The sequence below is a fragment of the Chiloscyllium punctatum genome, chromosome 7 (genome assembly GCF_047496795.1).
Source record: "Chiloscyllium punctatum isolate Juve2018m chromosome 7, sChiPun1.3, whole genome shotgun sequence".
NCBI classification, from domain to species: Eukaryota; Metazoa; Chordata; class Chondrichthyes; order Orectolobiformes; family Hemiscylliidae; genus Chiloscyllium; species Chiloscyllium punctatum.
In genome coordinates, this window is record NC_092745.1 from 75513231 (window position 1) to 75538211 (window position 24981).

Below are 24981 nucleotides of genomic sequence, written 5' to 3' on the forward strand. Positions count from 1 at the left end.
TATATTAACCAATTCCTCCCGTATCTGTGACCTTCTAATGTTAAGTCCATGTTTGTTTCACACATTCTACTTATTTGTATTGGAATGTTTTCCAGCGTTTCAGACATCCATAAAAGGTTGTTAATAATTGTTGAACAAATGTGTAGAATTCCTAGCATATAACTCTTTCTGTCTTCATGCCCAACCACGGCCATGCAGAATCCATTGTTTGCCTCTGTTACAAATTAACTCCTGACCATTGTCAACCTTTGATGTTCCATCCTGCCATTCAGTGTCTATTCCTATCCACTTTCTTGATCTTGTCAATGCCAGATTATGCAAAAGTGCATCAAAATGTAAATTTCAATTATAAGAAAATTAAAACTGCGTGTTGGTTAAAATGTTCCAAACCTATTTGGCAACGTTTATTTATAAGGTATATCTGAGAATTGTGGCCTAGATTTGGAAAAGAAAGTTCTTTAATTCAATACCTGCCTCTTTGATTATGCCAGAAGTCTGGCGAGAAGCTTCGAAAAGCGTATAAAATATGTTTGATTTATGTTCAGATTTCAAACAGATTTGTTGAAGCAAGAAGCAGGTTATTTAGTCGTAACGCCTACGTCAGCTCTGAAAGAGCAACTTAGTTTCCTGCTTCGGTCCTCTGTCTCAAACTTTTCAGATATTTATCCTTTTATTTTCAATCCTGTCAATGCCCATTTTCCCCCAATGACTCACCCTTTTCTTTCGGCCTATTACTGACTCAGCTGTGATTCTTGCTCCGTCCGCGTCCTCAACCCTCTTGCTGTGCGCCTGCTTCTGTTTGTGCCCACGTGTTCGACTCATGCAATTGCTCACCTTTTGCCCCCGTTCAGCCCTGTTCAGTCTGTCACTGTCATTTGGCCCGCACCCCCTCCCTCATTACTCAGCTACCCTCGTCAGTGCGGAGCTGCTGTTACCTTACTCTCCTGTTTTCCCCCCCCCCGCTAGGGTCTGGGAATCAGCTTCTCAGAAAAGAGCAGCCACGTGTGAACAAACGTCAGTGAAGCAGCAGCAGTAGCAAGGCTTAGGGTCGCTGCTGACGGGCTCTCGGCGCCCGATCGATTGCGCTGAGCTTTGGTCTGTCAGCCGGCTCGGTGCTGTCTCCCAGCCCAGCTCACGCTTGCACAGCGTGCTTCCCAGTGGTTATGTGTGGCCTCTGGTCACTGCACTGGAGAGATGGTGGTGGGAAAGAAAGAATAACCATGTCAGACAACACGGTGCTCGGAAAGTGATTCTTGAAGCGACCCTTTAATCTTTTTTTTCCCCCCCTCAGAAGTTGTGATTTCAGCCTCGGCACTGGGCAGTTAAATGTGAGTTTGAAAGATTGTTTCTTGACTTGTTGCTTTAAGCTTTAGGCGATTGAGTTCTTCTGAAGGAGAAAGTGGGCAAAATCTGCTCGAGTGCGTGAAACACAATTTAAGGAATGTTTGAAGGAAAGGTGGGGCTTGAAAGTTTACTTGTTCTAAAACCAATTTGCGGTACTTTAGTTTATTGAAGAATGTGCGGTTTGTTATTCCAAAATTCCCTCCGACTTTTCTGTCCGATTGCTGCCTTGCCCTCGAAAGAATTGTACATAAAGATGACTACTGCGTATAGCGTTTGATGGAGGATGTTATATTCCAGGGAATAGATGTGGCAAATCTTTCTTCTAATTTTTTGGGGGGATGGAAAAGTGCCAGAGCAGCTGCGCACCACATTAGCTGTTTCCACATCAGTTTCGCCATTGTATGTTTGCAAATAAAAGCATTGCCGAATACTTTTTCCTGACGATAACTTGTTTTTGAAGGGATTTAACACGAGAATCAACACACAGTACAGGGAAATCTGGCGTGTGGTTTTTATTTAACTAGAGTTGGAACTTAGGTTTTGGTGCATTTTTTAGCAGAACAGTTTTTCATCACTGCTAATAGATCACTAAATGCACATCAGATCCTCAGACAAAGGTGCCACATTCTGAATTTTCGTGAAGATAGCGCAATTTGGAACGCTAGTGAAAACTGCCCGATTACCTCCAAACAGCTGACAGCTCGGCCCTCGTTGAAACTGAGCAAGTAATTACAATGAAAATGTGTTGGGCCAGTGGATGATTGTAACTTCAACAAACTTTAGGAGGTCTTGTTACACCGTGGGTAGTGTGTACCTTTTAGCCCATAGCTCTGGGTTCAAATTTCCTCCAGGACTTGACGGCTGAGGAAAGCCTGGTCATGACAGGGCCAAAGAGGTTCTTTATTAGTCTTCAACTAATATATAATAAAAATGGGAGAAATTCTTCATCAGCCATGTGGTGAGAAGTAAATTTTGAACTTCCACCATCATATAATGAACTACAACATGCATGTAAAAGTCCATGTTGCCATTTGGACTCAGACTCCATGGGAGACCAGTTGACTGGAGGGCTGTTGTGGATGAGGTTTGTTCCAGCTCTTTTGGGTTTGATCCCTGTTCTGGCTGGGGGTAGATTCGAGAAGTGACTATGATGCTGTCACTTGGACCTGCCTTCAGGAGGAAGAGATCCAACAATGAGAAATTAGTTCCAGAGATGAAGAACCTTGGTTGTAAGAATAGGTTGAAGAAGTTGGGACTGTTCTCCCTGGAGAGAAGAGGACTAAGAAGAAACTTTATCGAGGTTTTCAAAGTCATGAGCAGATTGGATCGAGTAGATAGGGAGAAGCTGTTCCCACTTTTAAAAGATAGATTTAAATTGGACAGTAAAAGCTGCAAGGGTGATTTGAGAGAAAACACTTTCACCCAGTGAGGAGTTAGGGTATGGAACTCACAGCCTGGAAATGAGGTGGAGGCAGGTTCAATTGAGGTATTGAAGACGATATTGGATGATAATTGGAAATGATGTTTGGGGACGTGGGGAAATGGAAGGCGATTGGCACCTACTGATAGAACTAGTGCAGGCACAATGGGCTGAGTGGCCTTCTTTGGAGACATTGTGATTTCTGTGATATTTAACAATGTGTTTTTTGGGGGAAAAAGATTAAAATATGATTTGGGATTAGTGCTGGCAAAATAAGTCATCCAAATGCAAGTCACTGATTTGGAAGTGTCCAGGGCCACACCTGAAACAATTGTTTGGTATCTTTGGATCTGAAAGTCATGATCCAGATTTTGATTGATTCTGCTGTTAAATCTGAGCTTTATTGGGTGAATCACAGGCTGCTTCCTTCCTCAGTTATTCTGGGTGGATGGAAACTGACCAAGTGGGTCTTAAAGGGTGTGATGAAACTGATCAACAAAAAGCTAAGTGACTTGTTCCAATGCTTTATAGTGTTTTGTTGACCAGATATGGTGCTGTTGGCTGGTCTGGAATGCAATTTCTACAGTGGTTTGGGATGAATGTTACATTTCATTACAAAATTTGTTCTATTTTAGTTAATTTTAAACATCTATTTTATACATCTTTTTTTGTTTGCATTGGTATGATTAATGAAAAAAAAGGACAATTTGTATTTTCAAAAGATCCACCAGGCTGTAGCTTGCCTAAAAGCCATATAGAAAGTTATTTTTCCACTTTCAACCTTATCTCGTGCATAGGGTCACCCTCCTCCAACCTGTGTTGCTGGAGATATTTCCTCATTCAATTCTCTACCTAATTGAAAGGGACACTTTCATTTTTCCAGCCCTCTCAATTCATGCTGCTATTTTTCTTCCTCTATGTTTCATCTGAAGCTAGCTGTCCTCTCATACCAATCATACCTTGGCCTTCATTTCCATGGCCCTCATACATTCACTTTTAGTTAAGTTGCAACTCTTCTCCTTCTTCATGCTTTACTCAGTTCATGATGATTCTTAGTTTCCCTTCAGTTAATGCTCATATTCCCCTCTTTCTCAATGTCTTTCAATTAATTCTCACACTTTTTTTGTCCCGTCCATCAAACTAGTCATAGAGATGCACAGCATGGAAACAGACCCTTCGGTCCAACTCGTCCATGCTGACCACATATCCCAAATCAATCTTGTCCCACCCGAGTACCTGGCCCATCTCCCCATCCAGATGCCTTTTAAATTGTAATTGTACTATCCTCCACCACTTCCTCTGGCAGCTCCATACACGTACCACCCTCTGCGTGAAAAAGGTCTCTTTTATATCTTTTCCCTCTCACCCTAAACCTACGCCCTCTAGTTCTGGACTCCCCTCACCCCAGGGAAAAATCTTTGTTTATTTATCCTATCCATGCCCCTCATGATTGTATAAACCTCTGAGGTCACCCCCTCAGCCTTTGCACCAGGAAAAACAGCCCCAGCCTATTCAGCCTCTCCCTATAGCTCAAATCCTCCAATCCTGGCAACATCCTTGCAAACCTTTTCTGAACCCTTTCAAATTTCACAACATCTTTCCAATATAAATTATTACGGCTTGCTTGTTTTCAGACTTCTTGGATTCCACCTCATCCAAACTTCAACTTTCTGCCTTTCATGGCCTCTTCCCTGTGCCAGTCCTTCACAAGACATGATCATATTGTGTGTGATACTTTTCATTGCTCCTATGGTTAGGACTTTTTCCACTTCTCAGTCTTTTCTACCTCCTTTAATCTGTGTGCTTTTCAAACCCAATTTGACACAAACTCATCATTATTTCTTGATTTGCTTTATTTTCTGTCTCTTTTCCACATTGTTGATTACCAGCAGTTATTCCAATTCTAATCTCCATTTATGAAGGTTTTTGTCTTTTGTCAACTGAAGCAGACACTTTCTGTAAGCCTTTATTAATATGCCTAGCTGTTTTGAAATGAATTTGGCAGTTATTGTCAGGTTTATTGTAGATCTAGCAATGAATGAGAAATAGTGAATGGAACTTTGGTTTCTTTGTGAATAGAATTTTTAGTTCCCAAATGTGTGGTGATCCTGCTCCCTTAACAAGATTATGTTGTCCTTGGTTTTATTTTCATAGAGGTCGTAAAAACAGACTCTGAAAAGTCTAAGTTAAAGGGTTTTAGGGACAATTTGAATCTAGTTAACTGACACTGCCTCAGGCAAAAGGCTTTTAAGTTTTAGAAAAACACTTGTACAATGAGTAGGGAGTGGCCAGTTCTACCAGCTCAGCTTTTCTCTGGTTTGATTTGGTTTTTACCTGTCTGGTTATTCACTGAAAGCAGTCAGGCAGTTTTGAAGCTGCTGGACCCAAAGAAGCAGGCCCATGCTGGTTCTCTCTCCCAGACTTCTCTCCTGTAAGATTCGGCATTTGATTTTACCTTTTGTGCCAAAGGGTTTTATGGTGATTGTTGCTTGTGTTTGGAACAGCATCATTAAGTTGGTATAGTCTGTTGGGTTTCAGATGGGTTAAGTTATTCAGTACTGGATTAGTGGTGCTGGAAGAGCACAGCAGTTCAGGCAGCATCCAACGAGCAGCGAAATCGACGTTTCTGACAAAAGCCCTTCATCAGGAATCAAAGTTATTTAGTATTCTGATCTCTTTCTTTTGTTTCTGTTTCATTTGTCAAACTTGGAAATAAATTCTGTTTTGCTTAAAACTAAGTGGTTTGACCAACTGTATCTCTCCTGGAATATCTGTGTTACACCTGCTTAAAACAACTAGCCAAGGTAGGGTCTGGGATACTTTCTTGAAATGTCTTGAGGGGGTCTGGCCTGGTCCATACCAAATGGATTGGAAGTCACTATGTAAAGTGCATAAAAATATATTACTAAATGTTTAGTGATCAAGATTCCAATAACATGCAAATAGGACTAGTTTAATAAGTGTGCAAGCTCAAGCAATTTGTATGGTTCAAAATCCAAGTAATTGAAAAATAAGAGCAAATAATTGCATACCAATGATTTCAACAAAAGCAAAAATTAACAAAATTTGAATGAAAATGTAGAATAAAATCACCACCCAGTGTAGGTCATGATTTGATGGAGATGTGATGCTAGCTATGATCAGACCTATATTTCACAGGGAGAATAAGTGTTTGTTCAATTTAGCCTTGGTTACTTTTGAGCATAAATTCAAAGATAATATTCACTTCAGGTGATGTTTGAGTCATTCTAATTATACGGAAGATTGTGGATTCTATCCGGTCTTTAGATATGACAGGATGCTTAGTGTGCTACACAGTTCCATCCACCTACTAGTTCAACAAATTGTGAGTGACATTTTAATCTGTGTGTATTGTACTGCAGGAAGACAGTGAAAGAAAGATTAGGATAAATCAGTATCCAACAGCAGTTAGACAAACACATATCACCAATTTTTGAGTAACATAGTTCAGAAATGTCAAATAATACTTTACTGGGGCACATCTTTCAAATAATTAACCCAAAATATTAACTTTAAGAGAAGCAGTTTCATTTTGTCTTTGAGTACTGGCTAGTGGGGACTTGGAGATGGTAGAGTGTAGAATGCTTGTGGCAAGGTGCTACCTTTTAAAGCAATAATTTTTACTCCTAGTCAACTAATAATGATTTATTTAACAGCCAAATAATGTGTGGTTCAAAATGTATTGGCAGTATGAAGTAATATATGTGAAGCCATTTCACAAACCGCTCCAGTAGAATAAAGGTGTAGGTTATTTTAAATGATCGTCTTGAGCAGTGTAAGACCAGAATGTTTATCTCAGAATTACCAGTCATAGTTAGTTTGTCAGATTAACACATAGGACTGTATTGTTTGGATATGTTTTTTAAGTGTTTGAATGTTTAAATATTTTTGCATATTATTAGCAGTCTCTTTAATCATATTTTAAACTGACAGGGCATCTAGTATCGTATTGAAAAGCAAGAAATTGGTTACAAAACTAAGCGCACATAAAATCATTTTGAGTTGTTGTTTAAGCATTGCCCTTTGTAAAATTCTGTCTGTTAAATAAATGTTATGCAGTCAATATATTGATACACCAACTTCAAAGTATTCATGGAAAATCATTTGATAACCTACCCTTTGCTTAGAAAAATGGGTCACACTCTTGCAATTTAAAACAGATGTTAATGCCATCATTTGTAAACATTGGAGAAATTTTAAAAATATTCCTGTTGTGAAGAATCATGCTTTTGTCTGAATTGTTCATTAGTTGAAATTCAACCTACTGAATCTGTCTAGATTCCAGTATATTAGCTGGACTGGTGTAGGCGACAGTCACAGCTTGCCGTCTTTTGATAATGGCTAATTGGATTGTGGTTCATTCTGCACTTGCAAACCCCATACAAACATGTTAATTGTGATTGATTTATGCCAATCTCTCAAATCAATTATGATTAATCAAAGGAAATTACAGTCTTTTAGTTAATATTCTTGTCATAGACTTAAGTTCTACCAACACCTCTGGGTCAAATAGGAATTCAAAAAATAGCATGAAGAGTTTAATATTTTATGGATTTATACTTTATATAAGCTTAAATGGAGATCATACAGCATATTGTGCAGTGATTGAAAGGGGAAAAAAAAACTTAATGTTGCGAGTGCATAAATTCAGTCAACATAAACCTTTTTTTCAGACACTTTGATTATCAATATTTAAATTGTAAAATTCCAGGTTAGCAGCATTTGCTTTCTATTTGCACAAATTATTTATGACTTTGTACAGGGTTATGTTATTTAATTTTATATTTTAAATTGTTATTTTACTTGCAATGTGAATTCAATCACTTTTCTTTTATTTTCAGTTTCCCTCCATCTCAGGAATGATGATGCTGTGGCTAATGACTGGAACCCTGTGTCTGGGTACGTTAAAGATTATTGTTCTTATTTCTGGAATTTGACCATATGGGAGGTCATGTATCTTTCAAACACAATAAACAGCCATGGCAATGCAGAACTTAGTTTTGCTGTGTTGATATCCATGTCAATTTGTTGCGTAAATGATATGGTGCTACATTTAAAATTTCATCCATTTTGTGGTAATCTTTTATAAACAAGATATTAAAAATGTTCATTGCTCCTTCATTCAAAGAAGCTTTTGTTAATTTCTTTACACATTACCTTTGAGGCCTCCTGAGCCAATGGGCATTTTTCCAGCTTATCTGCCCCAAGACCTCTTCTAATGATAGCTTTGATCCAAGACATAAGGTTTATGGGTGTGACCCAAGATGACATTTTTTAAATCTTTGCCATTGAGTTCTTTGGCTCCTCTGATTGCACAGTTTATATGATATTTATGGCTATTGTCCTGTTAGGTAGTGTGCCAAAACAATTTAGTGACAGTACTAATGCAGTTTATCTCCTTAATGAAATAAATTTATATTTTAAGACAAGATATCTAGTTCAATAAATTAGTTCATAAACCAGTGAAGTGCAAGTTAATTATGGATGAGGGGAGTCATTTCAGCCTACCTTAGTTCATTAAATTATTTCCTTTTCCGATAGCTCCTCACGGTGAAGAGGATCTTTTCCACAGAATACAGTTCATAGCAAGAAGCTGTGTATGGAGAACCTGTTAAGTTGCAGCTACCACCACATGGTCCTGGACAGTCAGGATACTCTGCCACACCTGCCAGCTGGAAGAATTTACAGGTTGATAACTTAACCTGTTTGACCCTGGCCTGAATGTGCCTTGAATGGCCATCAATTCACGGAGTGAAAATTTAATCCCAGAGCTCTGCCTCAAAGACAAGAAACTACCTCTGTGTCACAAGGCAATCAAATCACTTAACTGATTCTTGAATAATGTTGAGACATTTATCTCCAGTATCTAACATTGAAAACATTTTCTGAATTTATTTCTTGCCATACCTTGAAGTTATGTGAACATATCAAGTGACAGGCAAGGAAAGACCAACTTATCCATCAAGCCTCCCCCACTCATTGTGGCTGGGACATAATGACTAAATTCTACCAATTCATGAAATATCACTTAATATCACAGCCTTTTAGTCATTCTTCTTCTTAAAGCCTATAGTTTTACAAACACGTCTGGACAAATAGGAACTCAACGGACAGCATGAGGATTTTAAGATTACTCATTTTTATACTTTTGTGTAAACTTAAGGTCACAGTTCTTAATGAACTCTCAATGTTATTATATAAAATGAACTTAATTAATTTAAGTTTTTCTCATTGTTCATGGGATATAAGCATTGCTTAAAAGGTCAGCATAGATTTCTAGTTGTCCTTGTGAAGGTCGTAATAAGCTGCCGTTTTGAACCACTAAAATCTATCTGAGCTATTTATGCATGCTGTCTGTTCAAGTAGATTAGGAAATTCTAAGTCTTTGACCCAATGAGATTGTTCCAAGTCAGGATGATATGTAATTTCATGGTGAACTTACAAATGGTGATCTCCAGTGGTTGTTTATTATACAAATGGCAGTGTTTCCTTTGTGTGTGATGCCCTTATCTTGCTAGGTACTACAGTCTGGGGTTGGAAGGTGCTCAACACGCTGTTTCAGTACATAATGTCCTTGTTATGTAGGAGGAAATAATCAAATGATTGTACTTTGACAAGATAATGGCAAGAAAGTGTTAGCTTCTGTAGTTTACTGTAATCTATCTTCTCACATGTCTCTTTCTGTGAGACTGTTGACATGTGGTTTGTCACTTTTGACTTGAGAATTGGCACAATCAGACTTCTGGATTAAAGCAGACCTCAATATTTCATTTATCTAAGTAGAACAAAAAATACAGTGTCAACTTTAAAACACTATCTTGTCACCAAGGCTGGTATGCAAAATTAACTTCTCTTCTCACTTTAGTGGACTGAATATTATTTATGCAGTTTAAATTTTTAATACTGAGCTTCTGGGAGGTAATATTCTCTGCGTATAATTATTCCCTTTCTGTCTCTTTCAGAATATTCAGACATGTTGTCCTTGTTATTCTTTAAGTGTTTTTTTAATGAACACATGTTCTGTATGTTCTTGTTTAAAGTCCACAGACAGTTGTCTCTTGTATGAGGATAACACGCTCATTTAACTATTCAATATTTTCATCAAGCTCTTTGTTTTGCGCTGGCTGCTGTCAAGTTTCTTGATTGTTTTTGGAATTGCAGTCATCCAGACAAGTGGCAAGCATTCCATCCTGACTCAAGCCTGGGAGTTGATTGAAAGGGTATAAAAGTCAGAACATATGGATCACTGATTGCAGAATGGCCTGCTTTCTACATGCTGCTTAACCATAGTGTTTCTATAGCTGGTACAGTTGAATTTCTGATCAATTATAGAACTACAGGATGTTATTTATATATAAGCAGAATGGTTATGTTGGAGATAGTCACCGCTGTGTACTTACATTGACTGAATATTACTTGCTGCTTCTCAGCCCAATACTGTCAAAGTCTTGCTACACAAGGTCTTGCTACACATGGGTGTGGACTGCTTCTTTAGCTGAGGAGTCATGAACAGATCATTGTGTAATTATCAGCAAATATCCCAAATTCTGATATTGTAATAGAAAGCAGGTCATTGATGAAACAGTGAAAGTTTGTTGGAATAAGAAATTCCTGCAATGATGTCCTTGGGCTGAGGTAACTAACACTGTTCTATTTTTGTACATATCCAATGAAACTCCAGTTTAGTCTCATTGGAAAATGAAACTTGAAACAAATTCAATGGAATCTTTTAAGATTATGGCAGTGAACTTTGAATTGTTGGTTCCTTTGCTTAACCATGAATTAGGTCTTTATTCACAAATCAAAATGTTGTTTCTTGATTTAAAACATAATATGTCCATTTTTTTCAATGTGAATATTTCTACTGTCAACAATATATGCTTTATATTAGCTAACACCAGTCCTCATCAGTCATTTATTTGTGACTTTGTTTACTTTGGTTAATCGAGTCTACACATTAAGAATGTTTCAGCAGAATAGTCTACAGCAAAATTAATGCAAACACGTATCATCAACATTTCCTACAATTTGCACAATTCTGTAGTGCAATTTACACATTTTTTTTCATTGATTTATAGCATGCTGGCCTTCATAACAAGAGGGATTGAGTATAGAAGCAAAGAGGTTCTTCTGCAGCTCTACAGGGCCCTGGTGAGACCATACCTGGAGTACTGTGTGCAGTTCTGGTCTCCAAATTTGAGGAAAGACATTCTGGCTATTGAGGGAGTGCAGCGTAGGTTCACAAGGTCAAATCCTGGAATGGCGGGATTACCTTACACTGAAAGACTGGAGCAACTGGGCTTGTATACCCTTAAGTTTAGAAGACGGAGAGGGGATCTGATTGAGATATATAAGATTATTAAAGAATTGGAAACTCTGGAGGCAGGAAACATGTTTCCGCTGATGGGTGAGTGCTGAACCAGAGGACACAGCTTAAAAACACGGGGTAGACCATTTAGAACAGAGATGAGGAGAAACTTCTTCACCCAGAGAGTGGTGGCTGTGTGGAATGCTCTGCCCCAGAGGGCAGTGGAGGCTCAAGTCTCTGGATTCATTTAAGAAAGAGTCGGATAGAGCTCTCAAGGATTGTGGAATCAAGGGTTATGGAGGTAAGGCAGGAACAGGATACTGATTAAGGATGATCAGCCATGATCATATTGAATGGTGGTGCAGGCTCGAAGGGCAGAATGGCCTACTCCTGCACCTATTGTCTATTGATTTTCAGAGTTAAATTAATACATTTTCAGCAGAAAGCCTGTGAACTGTCTACTTACGCTGTTTCTTCAGGGCTTCAGGCAGTTTGCAATAGAAAACAATAAAACCCTCACTGAATTGTTATCTATTTAAACATTGGTGATAGCCACATATGAATTAAAATGATCTTAGATGGGGAAGCACTGACAGTGTTATTTTAGTGTTGGCTTAAATTTAGATGGGAGTGAATTGGGACTTATATTGGCCACATGCAATCTTTAAAGTAAAGACTGTTTCATTCAAAACTCATGTTGCTTGTCGAATATTATGAGAAATGCATTCAAAAATGCTGATTTTAGACCTGATAGATTGGCTAATATAAAACCTGCAAAGAGAAATCTACCATTCAGATCTTAAACCTATTCTGTCTCTAGTTGGATAATTGATGATCTGCAACATCATCTATCCACTTTGGTTTCATAACCTTAATATCTTTTCAAATAAAAATCTGACATTTTAGTTTTTTTTAATAAAATGAATTGGCCTTGCCTTGATGGTATCTTTGAAAATGAGTTCCAGATTTTCAATACCGTAGATGTAACCCTGACCTAACCCTACTCCTTGCTAATATTGTCCTTGAATGGCCCAACACTAGTTATGCACTTGTTCTGGGTAATGGCACCAGAGGAATTTGTTTCTCTCCATCTACTATTTCAAAATAAACAAATCAAATATAATTAGTGGAGCACAATTACAAAAATCAAACTATAAATTTATAAGTTTAAATCAAAATGTCATCTTGGAGTGGATGAAAATGCACTCCAGCCACCCCACTCTTTCCACCATTAGACTTTGAGCTCTTATTGTTATGTTACATAAGTACAGAGTGCAGTCAAAAGTGTATAATGTTGCGACACAAGACACCATCTTAGATACCAAGGTATACAGGTACATAAGTAAATTCTTGATGCTGCACCCTCCTTCTTCATCAGAGGTTTTTTTTTGAAAGAGCTTTGTTTGGGAAAGACATGATAGCTAATTCAAAATACATTCTCTCAATTCACTATCTAAGAAGTTACTTGTCACAAATCTGTTGGGTGACAGACTCATCTTGCCTTTGCGATTATATCACCAGTGGATACAGAAGTTAAGCTTTTACTTTTGAGATGATTTTCCAGGATGTTTTGTTTGGATTCTTCTCATCTTTAGATGTAAATTATAATTTGTTGTTCTGATGTGTTTCCTCATTGTCCAGTGTGATTTTGATTTTTACAGCCTAACTCTTAGGCTTACTCACCCCCTGTTCCAGGAGACATTGATAAAATAATTTGAACTCCTGCATGAGATGTAGTGCTTTCTGATTTATGATTGAGTATTTAAGTACTATTTCCTGAATGTTCCTCCTTCTTGAAAAATATTGACTTTTTAAAAATTCACTCAGGGGATTTGAGCATACTGGTTGGGCGAACCTTATGGCGCATACCTAATTGCCCTTGAGAATGTGACAGTGATGTGCTCTCTTCAAACACTGCAGTCCATTTGGTGCAAGGTACAATCACAATGTTTTTGGAGAGGGAATTCCAGGACTTAACCTTACAAAACTGAAGGAATGGTGATGTATTTCAAAGTCAGCATGATGAAGGACTTGGAGGGAAATTTGCAGATGGTGTTCCCATTGTGACTGCTGCCATTGTCCTTCTTGATTTTAGATTATATTTGATTCCCTACAGTGCGGAAACATGCCCTTTGGCACAAGTCCACACCAACCCTCCAAAGAGTAACCGACCCAGACCCATTCCCTCTGACTAATGCACAAAACATTATGGGCAATTTAGCATGGCCAATTCACCTGACCTGCTCATCTTTGGATTGTAGGAGGAAACCAGAGCACCAGAGGAAACCCATGCAGGCATGGGAAGAACATGCAAACTCCACACAGACAGTTGCCTGAATGATGATAATAGTTATAGATTTGGGAAAGTACTGTCTAAGGAAGCTTGATGAATTTCTGCACTGAAACTTGTTGATGGTATACACTGCTGCTGCAATGCATTGCTGGTGAATGGAGTGATTATGGATATGGTGCCAGCCAAGTTGGCTGCTTTGTTGTGGATAGTGTCAAGCTTCTAGAATGTGTTTAGAGCTGCATCCACCAGGCAAGTGGGGTGTATTCCATTGCACTCCTGATATGTACCTTGAAATTGAAAATTACTTGCTGCAGGATTCCTAGCCTCTAACGTGTTCTTGTAGCCACAGTATTTATTTGGCTTGTCCAATTGAGTATCTGGACAATGGTAACAAGATGCTGATGGGCGGTGGGGTTGGGGGGGGTGGTGGTGGTGGGGTGGGGGGAGCCATTGGTTGAAGACTGGAATCTGTGACGTTGGAGACCTCTAGAGGAGGCCAAGTGGATACTTGTGACTGAAGATTACTGCAGATGTTTAAGCCTTATATTTTGCTCATGTCCTGGGCTCCATCATCATTGAGGATGAGGATGTTTGTGGAATCTCCACCCACAGTTAATTGTTTAATTGATCACTACCATTCACGAAGAGTGTTCTCAATGTGAAGATGGGACTGAAAATGATGCTGTCAGCTGAATCTGTGGCAGGCAGATGTATGAGTATGAGTATGAGCATGCTTTTCCTCTTGTTGGTTTTCTTACCATCAGCTGTAGACCCAGTGTAGTAGCTATGTCCTTTGGGACTTGATCAAGTGCAGCCTGTAATGGATGTGACTGGTCTGAAGAGCTTAGATCTGATCCCATTGGTTGTTGGATCTTTTATCTCTTATCTATCACTTGCTGCTTATGTTGGTTGGCTTGCTCTTTTGTAGCTTCACCAGGATTGATGCCTCGTTTTTAGGTATGTTTGGTGCTGCTCCAGACATGCCCTCCTGCAACCTTCATTGAATGAAAGTAGATCTCCTGATTTGATGATAATGGCAGAATGAGGGATATGCTGAGCTATGAGATTGCAGACCATGTTGAAGAACAATTCTGCTGCTGATGCTGCAGGGTGCTTCATGAATAGCCAGTTTTGAGTTGCTAGATTGTTCAAGTATTGCTCATCTAACACAGGAATAGTGCCACATAATATTGAAGGTTAATCTCAATGGCAATACGGGACTGAAGATGATGCTGTCAGATGCAACTGCGGTAGGCAGATTGATGAGGATGAGGTCGAGGTCAAGTTTGTTTTTCCCTGTTATTGGTTCTCTTACCACCTGCTTCCGATTCGATCTAGCTGCCAGTCCTTTTGGGATTTGACAGCTCAGTCAGTAGCGGTGTTGCCAACCCACACTTGGTGATGGACATTTCAATCCCTCACTCAAAGTACATTCTGCATCCTTGGCACACTCGATGCTTCTTCCAAGTTGTGTCAAAATGGAGAAAAAATTGTTTATTAGCCAAGGGCATTGCTACATGGCAATTAGCTGTAAGTTTCCATGCCGATGTTTGACTTGGTCATGAAACTTCATGGCGTCTGGAGTCAATGTCGAGGATTCCCAGGGCAGCTCCCTCCCAACTCTATACTATTTGACTACCGCCTCATTTGGGTCTGTCCTGCTGGTGGAATGGTTATTGTGATGTCTGGGATGTTGTATTTAAGGTATGAGTATGACTATATCAGGCTGTTGCTTGACTAGTCTGTGAGATAGGCAGAAGTGGATATTGCAGATGCTGGAGATTAGAGTCAAGATTAGAGTAGTGCTGGAAAAGCGCAGCAGGTCAGGCAGAATCTGAGGAGCAGGAAAATCGACGCCCAAAACGTTGATTTTCCTGCTCCTCTGATGCTGCCTGACCTGCTGTGCTTTTCCAGCAACACTCTAATCTAGTCTGTGAGACAGTTCTTCCAATTTTGGCACTAGCCCCCAGATGTTAGTAAGAACGCCCGGGTTAAGTAGGCTGTGTTTGCCATTGTTGCCCACAGTACTTTAGTCAATACCCAGAGGTCTGTTTAATATCATTTCTTTTTTGAGACTTTCCAACGAGTGATACAACTGAGTGGCTTGCTAGGCCATTTCAGACAGCAGTTAACCAGCCACGTTGTTGTGGTTCTGGAGTCACAGGTTAGACCAGCAGTTTCCGTCTGTAAAGGACATGAGTGAAATAGGTGGATTTTTATAACAACTGACAGTGGTTTTGTGGTCACTGTTAAACTAGTTTCTTACTGACTTCTATTCCCATCATATGACATAGTGGGAATCATACAAGGGACTGCAAAACATTATCTGTGTCTCTGGATTACTAGACTACTGACAACACAACTGGCTGTTGCTCCTTCTTATTTTTGAGGCTGTCTTCTACACAGCATTATTTCTTTTAAGGCTCCATTATTTTTGTCACAAATTTCTGATGGTGCTGTGGGATCACTCTTGTGGGATAGGCACACACAGTTCAGTCCAGTGGCACAATGGCAATAAGTTTTATGTTCTGAACATATAACATGCACTAATGTTTTAGCAAAATCATTTGTTTGTTTATGAGTAGCTATCATTTATGTTAAAGCTGACAAGTCATACCTATTATAGGTATTTTAGTTTTTGCAATACTGATTCACGTTTTCCTCATCTTTGTTAAAAGCAATGATTCATGCTCTGTCCTGAGGCCAAACTGACAGCCTTTACTTACAGACTACAATTCACCAAAGTGCCATTCTTCATGGGTAAATTGACAGGTTGTTTGGCAAGAAACGACATCACAGTTGAGTTTAATATTACCTTCACCCACACATACCCACATTTAATCAGGAGTTATAGAGTCATGGAGCCATAGAGATGTACAGCACGGAAACAGACCTTTTGGTCCAACTCATCCATGCTGGCCAGATATCTCAACCATATCTAGTCCCATTTGCCAGCACCCAGCCCATATCCCTCCAAACTCTTCCTATTCATCTACCCACCAGATGCCTTTTTAAATGTTGCAATTGTACTAACCTCCACTTCCTCTGGCAGCTCATTCCATACATGTTCCACCCTCTGCTTGAAAAGGTTGCCCCTTAGGTCTCTCTTATATCTTTCCTGTCTCACCCAAAACCTATGCCCTCTAGTTCTGGACTTCCCCACCCCAGGGAAAAGACTTTGTCTCTTTATCCTATCCATGCCCTTCATGATTTTATATACCTCTATAAGGTCACCCCTCAGCCTCTGATGCTCCAGGGAAAACAGTCCTAGTTTATTCAATCTGTTCAACCTGTCCCTATATTTCAAATGCTCCAACCCTGGCAACATCCTTGCAAATCTTTTCTGAACCCGTTTAAGTTTCACAACATCCTTCTGATAAGAAGGAGACCAGAATTGCACACGATATTCCAACAGTGGCCTAACCAATGTCCTTTACAGCTGCAACATGACTTCCCAACTCCTGTACTCCATACTCTGACCAATAAAGGAAAGCATACCAAACACCTTCTTCACGATCCTATCTACCTGCGACTTCACTTTCAAGGCGCTATGAACCTGCACTCCAAGATCTCTTTGTTCAGCAACACTCCCGAGGACCTTACCATTAAGTGTATAAGTCCTGCTAAGATTTGCTTTCCCTAAATGCAGCACCTCACATTTATCTAAATTAAACTCCATCTGCCACTTCTCAGCCCATTGGCCCATCTGATCACGATCCTGCACTGTTAATGCACTATACTGAGGTGTGCAAGCCCCAGCTGATTTTCTGGCTTTCTGAACTGGATGGTCCTCAAATCTAGTACTCTTCTGTTGTGCATCCAAATAGCTAATTCAATCTAAATCAGGGGTCAGGGAAGGTGCCTGGAAGGGCAGCCTTCAATCCTTTTTTGAAGTTGATTTTATATAATGCAGCAGTACTATTTTTATCTCTGCCATTTATTTGAAGAACCATAGAGGAATGTGCAGATGAGAAGCAAAGACCATAATGATCTAAACAAAATCACTAAAGAAGCAAGGGAGGTCATTCTTAGATTTTTAAGTTGGTCACACAGATCTACAATTAATAACCAAGACTTCAATTGTTTACATTGACCTTTCTTTACTTGCAGGATTTTCTGTTTCAATTTTAGCACATGACCCAGTAGCAACCTTTGAGATTCCTCCATGGAATTTTACGATGCTGTGCACACTGCACAAACAAGCAGCTGTCGTGAAAGAGAGAACCTGGCAGCTACAGCCACACAGGAATTCAAGCAGTCGCCACTCTTCGCTTCACGAGCATGTGAGAAATGCAAACACATCGCATTCAAATAACATCAACCCAAACGGACTGCATAGCCAAGATGGATTCAGTTGTTGCCTCTGGAAAGAAGCTGATTTACATTGTCCTGCAAATTTCATCACAGACCAAAGTAAGAATCTCAAATTTTGGCATGCATTTTCATTTTTTAAAAAGTTGACTTGCTAGTATAATACTATTGAAAACCACAGCTTGGGTAAATTAATATTAAAAAGCAATCAAGGCACAAACGTCACTGATGATTCAATCCAACTAAGTGACACCAGATGTGTACTGCTCATTGATTCTAATTTCCTTAATACTAGATTTTATAAAAGAGCTAGAAAGTTTCATTGTAAACATATTGAACTAGAAATGAAAATCTATTATATAGTATGATACAAAATAGTAAAGAAAAAGCTGATAAACATCATCCTAATATAATCCTGGCATACTAGCACAGACCATTTCACTTCTGAAATATAAACTTAGGGCAAGCTGATTGGATGATTTTGATCTCTGTTGGATGTAAAAGTCTGTAGAAATTATCACAGGCTATAAATCTGAATTTCTGTAAGCCCAAAGAACTGTTGAACGTAACAGCATTAGCGTTGACTGTGAGTTCCATTTAAATTACAAATGCCCTGAATCCACCCTATTATTCCCAGAGCTCTTGAAGATATGACAAGAGCTTAGGAAAAGATTGGGGTGTTCAGTGACCATTGGGAGGTGGGGGAGTGGCATTGCTTTGGGGTAATCAGAGACCAATGGGGGTTAATTAAGGTCCATCAAGCATGATGACGAACAATGGAAGTTCTTGACGGTGAGGCTTCAGAGTCCATTGAGGCAGGTGCTGATGATCATCGAAAATTAAGTTGGTTGAGGGCTAGGTATTGTTGTCTAGCAACAACTTCATTTTTAAAAAACGGGAGTTGCAGAAATGCAGCTGTGGCCTTGGTGTACAAGCTGGCTTGCCATTGCCATGTGACCTCTCCCTCTGCTGTTAGTGTCTTTATTTGCAGTTTGTGGAAGCTTGGTAGAAGCTTGGTGTCAGAGTGGTGCAGCTGAAAAAGTATGGATTTTAAGAGCTGTAAGAGAGACACCTATTTTGAAAAATACAGCAAGAAATGTCCAGCTGAAAATGTATGTATTTTAAAATCGGTGAGAGAACTGAAACAAACTACTACTGAAACAAACAGGAACAAAAATGTACAAGTCTGAAACTTTGAATTACTAGGTGAGTCAAATTGGTTGTACATTTCCCTGCTGCTGGGGAGATGAAAGGTAGGTATAAGCCAAAACTGGAATCTTACTCACTCTCATGGCAAAACTATGAAATAGCAACATAATTAATTAAAAACCTGAGCAACTTTAATCTAACTGAGGAGTAGAAAGTCCAGACAAGAGAGATTTTGTGGGCTTCAAAGTCTTACTTTGAATCTCATATTAATGTCATTTATGAACAATATTTGTTTAACATCGGCATGAGATGGAGAAGAAAGCTATTGATCAGTATGTGACTACACTAACACATCTATCTGAATCCTGTGCATTTGGACAACTGAAAGATGTTGACATCAGAAATAGGATTGTTTTAGATCTGAGATCCTGCCTTATGTATACAACTGCTGAGGGAGGAAAACTGTATTCTCAACAACACCATTGAATTCACAAAAGCTCTGAGTTGTCAATCACTGCTAGAGCATGTCAGTGGAAAAATAGACAAGGTTTTGCATTTTGTGAAGTGATTTTCCATACAGAACAAAATTAAGATGTTGAGGTAAAAAGGAGGAACTATTTACAGAAAAAACATCTGAAAGATTAAGGTCAGAGGGCAGGTTGTAAATATTGGGGAAGCAACAATCAAACAAAACAAAGGAAAGAATGTTCTGTGTGAGGAAGGCAGTGCTCTAAGAAGCTGAATCACTTTTCACACAAGTACTTAGCGAGAAAGAAACAAAACAAGCCTATAAAATTGGCTTTTGGAAAAATGTCAGGGATTCTGATGAATCCCTCTACAAGTTGGCAGGTATAAAGGTGATAAATGGTTTGTGACTGTTAGAGTGATTATTGCAGAAGGAGAAAACAAGTGAATGTGAAGTGTCAGATAGACACCAGTGCATTGTGCAACCTCATGAGTTTCACAGACCTGTGTGAAGTGGCTCAAGATATTGGCCCAGACATGAAACCTTCAGAAGTAAGGTTAAAGCTATTTGATAAATTGATACTCATGCCTTCACAACAGGAAACAAATCTGAAGGGAGTGATCTCATCACTTTTACACATTATGGAATGACAAAGGTCAACTGTTCACCAGCAACTGTAATGGGTCAGCAGTGAGCTGATGGTTACCAACAGCAGTCACCGTGGGAATGATACTCCCTGGAGAAGCAATACCACCCTAGCACCAATCGGTGTCATATCCACTTCCAGCATCTACTACTTCTTTCAATATGGTGACGAACTAGTACTCTCCAGCCAGAGCTCGACTGCTCTGTCCATTTTTTTTCTTATTTTTCTGTCTCTCTTTTTTTGTGTTTATTTTTCTTCTCAGCATTGTCCTGAACTCTCAGCCTCAGCGTGGACTCAAAATGGCGGACTCTTGGCCCGCCGTGCCCTCTGAATGGACTTCCAGCCTCAAGGTGAAGCATGGAGAAAGTGAGGACTGCTGATGCTGGAGAGCAGAGCTTAAAAATGTGTTGCTGGAAAAGCGCAGCAGGTCAGGCAGCATCAAAGGAGAAGGAGAATCGATGTTTCAGGAATCTGAAGAAGGGCTTATGCCCGAAATGTCGATTCTCCTTCTCCTTTGATGCTGCCTGACCTGCTACGCTTTTCCAGCAACACATTTTTAAGCTCCAGGTGAAGCATGGTGTAGTCTGGAGGCTAGGTGCCAACATGAATTGGATTGGAAGGACTTTTATTCTGAACTTTTATTTCTTTATTTTTAAAATTTTTTTTCCCCTAAGAATTTGTATTTAAGAATCTGTATCTAGGTAACTTTGTACGTAAGATGGCACAGTAAGTGGCGAACTGTAAATTTTTCATTTGAGTACATGTGACAGTAAAGCTAATTCTAAAATTCAAATTCTAAAATTCATGCTCGATACCTACCTTTGTCACAATGCAGGAAATATTGTCCCACACCCAGGCTGCGAAGCCCAAGGCTGGCAGAGTTCTGGCAGACAGGAGGGAACTCATGCCAAATGAGAAAAGAATTCTTTAGCTGGCTGGAGGAGAGCACATCCACACATGAGAATGGGGAGACCTCAATTGGCAAGGAACCCAGTAACCTTCATAATGCTGTGCTGCTCTCCCATTACTCAGTCCTGAAGGAGAGTTACACCTGAAACATTGACTTCTCCACCTCCTGATGCTGCGTGGCTTGCTGTGTTCTTCTAGCCTCCATTACCAGCACCTCTAAATAATTCTTAAACTGCACAAGTTTTTATTGCTCAGACATAACAAATTCCCTCTCTTCTCTTATGCAGGCTCCAGCAGTGCCCAGTGAACCTGTGTCCTGAGGAAGCCAGTACTGGAGACTCTCAGCTCCATCTCTGGCTCCACCTGTTGTGGACGTACCTGCAAGGCTTTTACTGGCAGCCTCCACCAGCTCAGAGGGTTCTTTAACTAGACTAGACTTTCAGTGAGAATGGGTGATGCTGCTGGCAGCCACCCTCAGGGAGAAGTCACATACCAGAAACTTGCTCTCAGGACAACCCAGAAGTGCTTGGCCCTTCCACCTCCCCCACTATCTGCGATGCCAAAGCCTGTAGGAGTTTCACTTGAGGGTGAATCTATTTCTGGGCAAGATACTCACAGCAGGGCTTGACGCCGTAGGCCTAATCACACTTGAGGACCACTGTCCAAGACTTCTGGACCAACAGGGCCAGCTACAGAGCAGGCTGCCTGCACTGCAGCTGTGGAAGGCAGGACTGCACTTAAACATAGTGGAGGGAAAGGAAGAAAAAACTTTTACTGAGAGCCCATAAGTGGCACGGCTGGCACAATGCTGCAAATTACCTTTCACTTTTATAAATATAGCTTCACTTACGACCTTGAAATGTCTGCTCTAGTTCTTTGCTACTGTTGGACCTTGTTAGGTTGCAGCCTCTCCAGACATTCCCAAGATAAAAGGAGTTGGAGTGACCAAGAATTATTCATCCCTCACAAGCAACTGATTTCTTCACTGCAGATAATCTCAGATATCAGAGATCATTTAACCATGATGTTGGTGTCTGTAAGCAGGGCATTACACTTCAGTGTGGACAACACTGAACCTAAATGCAATTGCAGAGATTCTGTTATGGCTTGGCCTATTCTACATCATTCCATATTTGAAAGTGAGATTACAGAATCAGCGATGATTCCACACATCGCTGGAGTGAAATGATGATCCTATCAACTTTTTCTGAAGCACATTCAAGGCTGGGAGATGTATAATAGATGATTTATGTGTCCAGCTACACAAAGGGCTGCCTCTCTCAGGGTAAACACTGTCCTACAAAATGCACTTCAGGGCAATATAGAAGAAGAAGAAGGGTCATTGGACCTGAAACATTAGCTCTGCTTTCTCCCCACAGATGCTGCCAGATCTGCTGAGTTTCTCCAGGAATTTCTAATCTTGTTTCAGATTTCCACCAACCACAATTTTTTGTTTTATTCATTGGATAATAGTATGCTCGGGATAAAGAAATGCCCTGCTTACAGACATCAAGATCGTATGTTCAATACTTAATATCATACTGGATATCGTATACTGACTGAAACCTTCTGGGCTATGTAACCATAGCACCATTTAATGTTAGTACCCTATCTCACTGACGGCTACTATTTCCCTAATAGTCAATACTCTGAAATTACTTGAAGATGTTAAACTAATCAACAAGGTTAATGAAAAAAACTTTGATTTTGAAAACAGTCAAACTTTATTTTAAATGCTATCTTTGTCCAAAATCTTTCCATTAGTGTGCGGTGTCGCTTGAAGTGAATTCAAAAGTTGGTAATATTTGAAATCTTGAAATGGATGAAACATCCCATTTGGCTAAATAGGTTCTAAAGTAAGGGGAATAGTTTTCATTTTGTCATTTTCTTATTTAAGAGATTACATAACAAATTATGTATTCTTATCTTCTGAGGGATTGATTTTGTTTCTAAAGCTTATTTCACTTGGGCATTTATATGTTGTACTGTTTACCCCAAAGTCAAATAGCCAATAAAATAAGAAAGAAAATGGAAAGCATAGAGAAAAGAACAGAAGTAAACCATAAGTCTCAAACCTAGTAATTAATTGGATCCGATCGTGGTTGAACATTTTTCATTAAACTTCTTTGTCAATTCTATTTTCTTGTCCTATGTTCATTGTTTACCTCAGTGCCCACAAATCTCCTAAACTAAGAGTTGACTGTACACATCAACTAAGTATCCACAGTCATCTGTCAGTGGAGAATTTCAGCTCTGAGTGAAGAAATTGCTCCTTGGCCAAAGTGACTGACTTCTTATCTTGGGCCAATGAGTCCTAGTTCAAGAGCATAATTAGAGAAAATACTATCTTCATGTCTATCCTGTCAAACTCTGGAATGAGCCGCCAGAGGAAGCGGTACAATTGCAACATTTAAGAGGCATTTGGATGGGTATATGAATAGGAAGGGTTTGGAGGGATATGGGCCAGGTGCTGGCAGGTGGGACTAGATTGGGTTGGGATATCTGGTCGGCATGGATGGGTTGGACTGAAGGGTCTGTTTCCATGCTGTACATCTCTATGACGCTATGACTCTATAATTTTATACACTTCAATATGAGCACCTCTTAAGTTTCTAAACTCCAGAAAGTCAAGGTTCATTTTAGTCAAACTTTCCTCACAGGACAACTTTCTCATCCCAGGAATCAATCTGGTTAATTTTCGCTGCACCCTCTCCAAAGCAAGTATGCTCTTCCTTTGATAAGGAGACAAAACTGTACACAGTATTCTAGTCATGATATAACAATGGCCAATATAATTGCAGCAAACGTCCCTATACTTAAAATGCAACCCCTTTGAAATAAAGGCTAATATGTAATTTGCCTTCCAGATTATTGGAACGGTATGTTAACTTAAATCAATTATTTTTTTCTAAGTTGTGCATGACACCATCCCCCGCCCCCGCTCAGAATTGCTCTTCAGACTAACATTTACAAATCCCTAGCATTTTAATTTTTTTTTCAGCTTTTGCCCTTCTTCTGACAAAATTGAATAATTTCACATTTCTGAAAATTATACTCCATCAGTTATCTTTTTGCCCAATTACTTAACTAGTCTGTATCTACTTGCAGTATACTCCTTGTACCTTCGTTCCCCATTTAGTTGCGTGATGATATATTTCACTCAGACCAACCTCCCCCACCCTTGTCTAAGTCATTGATATAGATTATAAATAGCTAACATCTTAACACTGACCTTTGTAGAGTGCTACAAGTTATACCTTGCCATTGTGAAAATGACCCCTCTCCCTTCTCTGATTTCTGACCATTACCCAATCCTCAATTCTTGCTGATATGCCACCTGCAATTCTGAGATCTTGTGTAACAAGCTTCACTGTATGTCTGCTAAATATACATAGATTAGATTAGATTAGATTAGATTACTTACAGTGTGGAAACAGGCCCTTCGGCCCAACAAGTCCACACCGCCCCACCTCTTGTTTCTCTTTGCTACACTGTTAGTTACATCCTCCAAAAAAAACTCTGAATAGATTTGTTAAAGCTTGTTGATTCTGACTGGTTGTACTGTGGCCTTCAGAATTTGGGGTCAGTGGAAAAGTGTCAGAGCTGGCTACTGACCTCCAATACAGCTCCCCACAATTGTATGAGGGTTGTTGTAATTGTAGGAATGTTAACAAAAAGAATACGTTTGAACTTGTGTTTTAGACCAAATACATAATTAAACTTTAACTATAGATGGCACTGTTGCAACATATGATTGTTTGCTTATTTCTTTGCCGTGAAAATCAGTTTAACTCTTTAAAATTGTTTACAGTACAATTTCAATCTCCAGCTCTAGCAGCGTCCAGACTATGAAGAAAAGAATTATCCATCCTTAAACTTGATGTGTTTGTTTGGACATGCTTAACTCTCCTGATGGTAATTGAGACACATAGAAGGCATTGCAGAACCGGTATTAAATCAGATAAATTGTAAAATTCTTCTCTCAACAGACTTCAGATCAGTTGCATCATTTTGAGAGTTATTAAGGGCAAAGATTTATGATCTAAACAATCCATTAAAACTATAGCTTGAAGTGTGTAATTCACCAGCATTAGGTGATTCTAAGAGATAGGGA

General features: G+C 39.5%; 1 protein-coding gene and 1 long non-coding RNA gene across 5 annotated transcripts in view; one reads left to right on the plus strand and one right to left on the minus strand.

Annotated features, from left to right (window-relative positions):
• LOC140479826 (uncharacterized) overlaps positions 1-914 on the minus strand; it is a 36232-nt gene extending 35318 nt beyond the window's left edge. The window contains exon 1 of the long non-coding RNA XR_011961131.1: positions 715-914. This is a non-coding gene — a long non-coding RNA (uncharacterized lncRNA). The remainder of the gene's footprint in view (positions 1-714) is intronic.
• The window catches only part of lepr (leptin receptor), a 117236-nt gene continuing 93096 nt past the window's right edge, over positions 842-24981 (plus strand). For 3 of the 4 annotated variants that reach the window (XR_011961129.1, XM_072574070.1, XM_072574071.1), the window contains exons 1-3: positions 843-1328; positions 7627-7684; positions 17497-17799. Coding sequence is in view for 2 of the 4 variants with exons in the window: in XM_072574070.1 (XP_072430171.1) it covers positions 7645-7684; positions 17497-17799 (343 nt within the window). In the remaining 2 variants the exon portion in view is untranslated. Of the gene's footprint in view, positions 1329-7626; positions 7685-17496; positions 17800-24981 lie in introns of all 4 variants that reach the window. The other variant, XR_011961130.1, reaches the window with a different exon arrangement.